Raw genomic sequence first — 6292 nt, forward strand, 5'->3', positions numbered from 1 at the left:
GTAGAATTCTGCTGGAAAGCCATCTGGTCCAGGGTTTTTTTTTTGTAGGTAGTTTTCTTATTACATAGTCAATATCCTTGATTGTTATTGGTCTATTTAGGGTCTTGATTTCTTCTTTTTTCAACCTAGACAGGTTGTATGGTATCAGAAAGTCCTCCATTTCTTTAAGGTTTTCAAGTTTGTTTCCATACAAGTGTACATAGTAGTCTCTAATAGATTTTTTGTATTTCTTCAGGGTCAGATGTGACTTCATTTTTGTATTTCTGATTGTGTTTATTTGGGCTTTTTCTCTCTTTTTCTTGGTCAGTCTAGCTAGGGGACCATCAATCTTGTTTATCTTTTCGAAGAACCAGCTTTTTGTTTCATTGATTTTTTTGTATTATCTTTTTGTCTTCTATGTCCTGGATTTGGGCTTTTATTTTGGTGATCTGGATTCTTCTGCTGAAGTTAGGGCTTTGGTGGTCTTGCTTTTCCAGCTTCCTTAGATGGCTTTTTAGGCTGTTAATTTGTGATTCTTCCATTTTCTTCATGTGCACTTGTAGAGATATGAATTCCCCTCTTAATACAACTTTCATGGCATCCCAGAAATTTTGGTAAGATGTTTCTTCATTTTCATTTGTTTCCAGATATCTTTTAATCTCTGTTTTGATTTCATCAATGACCCAGGAGTTGTTTAGCACCATACTGTTTAGTGTCCATGTCTTTGTGGGTTTTGGGGGAACCTTGTTTGTGTTGATGTTTATTTTTATTCCACTGTGGTCTGAGAAGGTGTATGGTAAAATTTTAATCTTTTCAAATTTGCTTATGCTTGATTTATGGCCAAGTATGTGGTCGATCTTAGAGTACGTTCCATGCGGTGATGAGTAGAATGTATATTCTGTGGTCTTTGGATGGAATGTTCTGTAGGTATCAATTAAGTTCATTCAGTCAAGAGTCACATTGAGATTCCAGATCTCATTGCTGATTTTTTGTCCTGATGATCTGTCTAGGGTTGTGAGTGGGGTATTGAAGTTCCCAGCTATGATAGTGTTAGAGTTGATATCTTTTTTGAGTTTATGTAGAAGCTGCTTTATGAAAGTTGGCGCTCCTGTGTTGGGTGCATCGATGTTTAAGTTGGATATTTCTTGCTGGTGGATTGAACCTTTTATCATTATGTAGTGGCCTTCTGTATCTTTTTAAATTTTTGATAGCTTAAAGGGCATTTTGTCTGAAATTAAGATCACGACTCCTTTCTTTTGTGTTCCGTTCACCTGAAAATTTGTTTCCCATCTTCCTACTTTGAGTCTGTGAGTGTCCTTTCTAGTGAGGTGAGTCTCTTGAAGGCAATAAATTGTTGCCTGGTGATATTTTATCCATTTTGGCATTCTATGTCTTTTCAGTGGTGCATTCTGTCCATTCAAATTTAGGCTAATTATTGAACTGTGAGAATTGATCCCTGTCATAAGGTTCTTACAGAGTTGTTGTTTCTGTTTGTTTGTTGTCTTTCTTTTGGTTTTGGAGTTGGTTCATATGTGTTGTTAATCTTTTGCCTGTACTCCTGTGAAGAACGTTGTTGTTCTTTTTTCCTTTTCTTCTGTGTTCAGTACTTTCTTATGTGTTTCTCGTAGGAGTAGTCTGGTGGCAGCGTAGGTTCTTAGGGATTGGATATCTGGGAAAGATTTCAATTCTCCCTCACTGATGAAGCTTAGCTTGCCTGGTTAGGTTATTCTTGGTTGAAATTGTTTATCTTTTAGAACTTTGAAGATAGGACTCCAAGCTCTCCTAGCCTGGAGGGTTTCTGTAGATAAATCTGCTGCTATTCTAATTGGTCTTCCCTGGTAGGTAGTCTGACCTTTTTCCCTTGCTGCCTTTAGGGTTTTTTCTTTTATAGCTACTTTGTTTAGGTGAATTATTTTGTGTCTGCGAGTTGGTCTTCTCATTTGTTGTCTTGCAGGGGTTCTCTGAATCTCTTGTGTTTGAATTTTGCATCACTGATGAGATGGGGAAAGTTTTCTTGAATGATTTCATGAAATGGTTGTTCCAGTGTGGCCTCTGTTTCTCTCTGTGCCTCAGGAAGACCAATTACTCTTAGATTGGGTCTCTTGAAGTAATCATTCATCTTTTGAAGGTTTTGTTCTGTCTTTTTAAGCTTCTTTTCTATTTTTTTGACAGTTTGGGTTAGTTCTGTATTTTGGTCTTCAACTCTGAGATTCTTTCTTCTGCTTGGCTAATTCTTCTTTCCATGCTTATTAGTTTGTTATTTATTTCCATCACAGTATCCTTTTTTTGGTTTTTGAATTGGAGTCTCACCCTGTCGCCCAGATTGGAGTGCAGTGGCCACTCCCGGCCACTGCAGCCTCGACCTGCTGGGCTCCAGCGATCCTTCCGCCTCAGCCTTCCGAGTAACCAGAATTACAGGCACGCACTACCATGCCCTGCTGAGTTTTTGATTTATTGTAGAGATGAGGTCTTGCCAAGTTGCCCAGGTGGGTCTCGACCCACGGGCTCAGGCAATCCACTCACCTCAGCCTCCCAAAGCGCAGGATTACAGGCTGAGTCACCGAGCCCGGCTACCATTACAGTATTCTTTACTGCTGTTATTTCTGTCATCAGCTCCTTCCTATTTTCCTCATCTCTCCTCAGTTTTTTTAAATGTTATAAAACTTTAAGTCTCCAGCATTTGCAATAGGAGTATAGTCCAAACCTGCCTGCTTATTGTGTATTATAGAAATACTATTTTATGTACATGAATACGATTTTACAAAATTATTTCAAGAGATAAGTGATTGGGAATAATTCCTGTCAGAATGGCGAACAGGTAAGAACAGAGTTGTTGACCACTGGTTCTTGTTTTTTCCAGGCATGTGCTACTTTGCCTTTTGGATTTGGTTTCTTCTCTTGCATTAAGTTTTTTAAATTTAATATCGAATACCCGAATTACAAACCTATTAATAGGATAGAGTCTTCACTTTTTTATTTTAAGGAAAATTTAGTCCTGGTTGATGGTTTGATATACTTTTGTATCTTGTGCATGCACTTAAGTGTTTTCAGTAAGTTTAAATAATGTTCTGCAAAATAATAGTATCATTTCTATTTTTCACAAGAAGCTTTTATGTTCTCCAGATATGATTAAAAGTAAATACTTGTATTAGAAGCCCAACATTATTCAGTGGGAATGTTTCTAACATTGAAAACAAGATAAGTATGATTTATAAGCACTATTATTTATAAACATTCTACTGGAGATACTAGCTGGTGCCATCAGAGATGAGGGATCTATATCCATATTTACTTGTATATGCATAAAAATACCTCTGGGTACAAACTAATTTGCAGTGGGTACCTAATTTGCAGACTGGTGTATAGAAGTCGGGGAGGAAGCAAAACTTTTTATTGCATATTTTACTTTTTGATGTTTGTGCCAACTTATTTTCTAATAAAATTAAATAAGATGATTTGATTGCATAAGCACATCACATCTTATTTGTTAAATTTTAATTAGACTATTTCATCTTTGTCCTTATTTTTAATATCATGCTTATGTACAGATAGTTTTGACAGTTTATACAAATTGGTCTTTAGTTACAAAACAGCATAACTTCATATAATAATGGTTTGTTTGTTTTTTTAGGTTAATGTCCCAAAAATGAAACATAAGCCACCTAGGCAACAGAAGAAAGTAGCAAAAGGCTATTCCTCCCCAGAACCTGATATCCAGGACTCATCTGGAAGTGAAGGTAAAAATATTTACTGCAGACTACTTATCATTAGTGTCTAATTTTTTAAGTAAGCTATTAATATACTATTTGACATATGAAAATGGTTTTTCATATTAACTCAAGAAAACATACAAGAGTTTTAGGGGGACAGGGTTGGATTACAAAAGCTATTCTAGATGGTAGTTAAGTTGCAAAATCAGGCCACAGGGTAAAGGCTTCAGAAATGAAAAAAGGGGAGACTTACAAATAAGAAGTACACTGTAGTAGTAGCTCTTATGCCTTGTTAGCCTCTGAAAAAGTACTGATGGTTCCCTAGAATGAATTCAGGTAGCATTTTTTGAGCTTTGGGCTCAGTTCCATCCTTCAAAAAGGTTTTTCATATCCAGAATAAATCATTGTAGTGTTTGGAAGTCACAGACAAGTAAAAATACAGCTATATAAAACTTAATGAACTGTTAGTTTAAATAGTGTGTCATTGTTGCTCACATCAGATAACATGTAAACTGTCTTGAACTATATTGAGACATAATCAAGAAAGGATTAACATGGTGTCTGAGACATTATGAGAAAACAAAAAACTTCAAGCTATTATCTCTACTGAGTTTACACTAAGCTGGGGAGCCCATTCTTATGTACAAGGATAACAGTAGAGGTGAATTAATGGTAAATAATAGGAAATTAGTAGATGATAAGCAATGAAGATATTAAAGGAGAGGAGCCAGATGCAGTGGCTCATGCTTGTAATCCCCGCACTTTGGGAGGCCAAGGCAGGAGAACTGCTTGAGCCCAGGGATTCCAGACCAGCTTAGGCAACATGGTGAGATATCATCTCTACAGAAAACAATCAAAAAATTAGCCAGGTATGGTTGCATGTGCTTGTAGTCCCAGTTACCCAAGGCTGCAGTGAGCCATGATCATGCCACCGCACTCTAGCATAGGTGACAGAGTGAAACCCTGACTCAAAATTTTAAAAAAGAGAAAGTTTAAAGGATAGGGAGTTCAATTCGAGGGAATATTCTTAGAAGAACCCAGTGAATTATTAGGGTTTCTAATGAATCATAGCAACCTAAGTTTTGAGGGGTACTGTAGCAACATACTGGAGAAATAGAGGAAGGAAATGGATAAAGGTTTAAAAGCAGGAGTCACATGATACCAGCATGCTAGAAGAGAGTTTTGGTTGCAGTGTTGTTATTCCCATTTTACAGGAAAGGAAACTGAGGCACAGGTTATCCTGCCCAAAGTCATATACCTCACAGAGTATGTATATTCTATATGCAGATATTTGAACTATTTAAGTCATCCTCTTATCCACTTACTATGTTGTAACGTATCAGCTGGCATTTGTTATGTAATTAACATGTACCAGACTGTATGTTAAACACACCTTACAATAACCGTGTGAAGTTTGGATATTATTATCCCTATTTTAAAAAGAGAAAGCTGAGACTTGGAGAAAGGTAAGACCTGAACAAAAACAAAAAAGAAAGAATGAATGTGAGAGGGGATTTGAAAAAGCTATACAGCTTGCTGATTGGCAATAAAAATTTGCAGAAGAGTATGAAAACCGACTGAAGAATTAGCTTAAAGTTTAAGTAACTTCAAGGATAAAGATAACACTAGCAATTAATTAAATAATGAAAAGAAGGCTCAGAAAGTTGACTTCTTCAGATGAAGGCAAATGGACAAGGGATAGAAGAGAGTAATACCTATCCCAGATTAATAAGTTTTCTAATGAATTATGTCTGTTTTAATTAGTTAAAAAATAAAACTGGTGCCATCCCAGATTTAACTAATTTCTGGTTATTCTAAATATATTCATAATGTTCTATCTTTGAAATATGTTTGAAACTTCAAAAATGCAGAGTATTAATATTATGCTCATCTCTAAACCACAAAAATGAATGCCTAGGAAAATTTTTATTACATGGGACTCATTAATTTGAACTGTAGGTTGTGCTTACGGTTATAACTTCATTCTAAATGTCTTTTTAGCTCAATCAGTAAAACCAAGTACAAGAAGAAAGAAAGGGATAGAACTGGGAGACATTCAAAGTTCTATTGAATCTATAAAACAAACACAGGAAGAAATTAAAAGGTAATGTATACTGACAGTGACTATTAATTTGAGACAGAGGAGTAGTTAATCCTGTTACTTAGAAAAACATATGCAAACTTTACCTTTTTATAACATTGTTAAGCTAAAATAGACTGTTCTTCCCTAGTACCTGATGCTTGACACTTATGAAATTCCCCCAGCACTAAAACGCTGGAGGAGAGGGGGAGGCTGTTTATTCTTTATGAGGGTAAATTTGGAATCACTGTCTTTCTGTTGTAGCATGCTAGGAATGTAGCTGGGTAGGGTGTGGAGGTGGGGTTGTTTCTGAAAAAGTCAGTTAACAAAGGCTTCCACAGTCCCCTTTGTGCATGCATGGCTAATATTTAATTGGAATGCACCAATTGTTGAAATACTGAAATATGCAAGCTGAGTTGAGTTCATATAAATACTGAAATACTTCCATAACAGTGGGTAGTCACTGCCTTTGAGACCTTTTGAGTGCTGTTCTTGCAGTCCCAGACCCACCCGTCGCCACCCC

General features: G+C 36.3%; 1 protein-coding gene across 4 annotated transcripts in view; it reads left to right on the forward strand.

The window, feature by feature from the left end:
• OSBPL8 (oxysterol binding protein like 8) overlaps positions 1 to 6292 on the forward strand; it is a 193490-nt gene that overhangs the window by 185342 nt on the left and 1856 nt on the right. For all 4 annotated transcript variants that reach the window (XM_008059784.1, XM_008059787.1, XM_008059786.1 and 1 more), the window contains 2 exons: positions 3611 to 3716; positions 5691 to 5793. In XM_008059784.1, coding sequence (XP_008057975.1) covers positions 3611 to 3716; positions 5691 to 5793 — 209 coding nt within the window. The remainder of the gene's footprint in view (positions 1 to 3610; positions 3717 to 5690; positions 5794 to 6292) is intronic.

The sequence above is a fragment of the Carlito syrichta genome, unplaced genomic scaffold, assembly GCF_000164805.1.
Source record: "Carlito syrichta isolate Samal-C Ts95f unplaced genomic scaffold, Tarsius_syrichta-2.0.1 Scaffold304360, whole genome shotgun sequence".
NCBI lineage: Eukaryota > Metazoa > Chordata > Mammalia > Primates > Tarsiidae > Carlito > Carlito syrichta.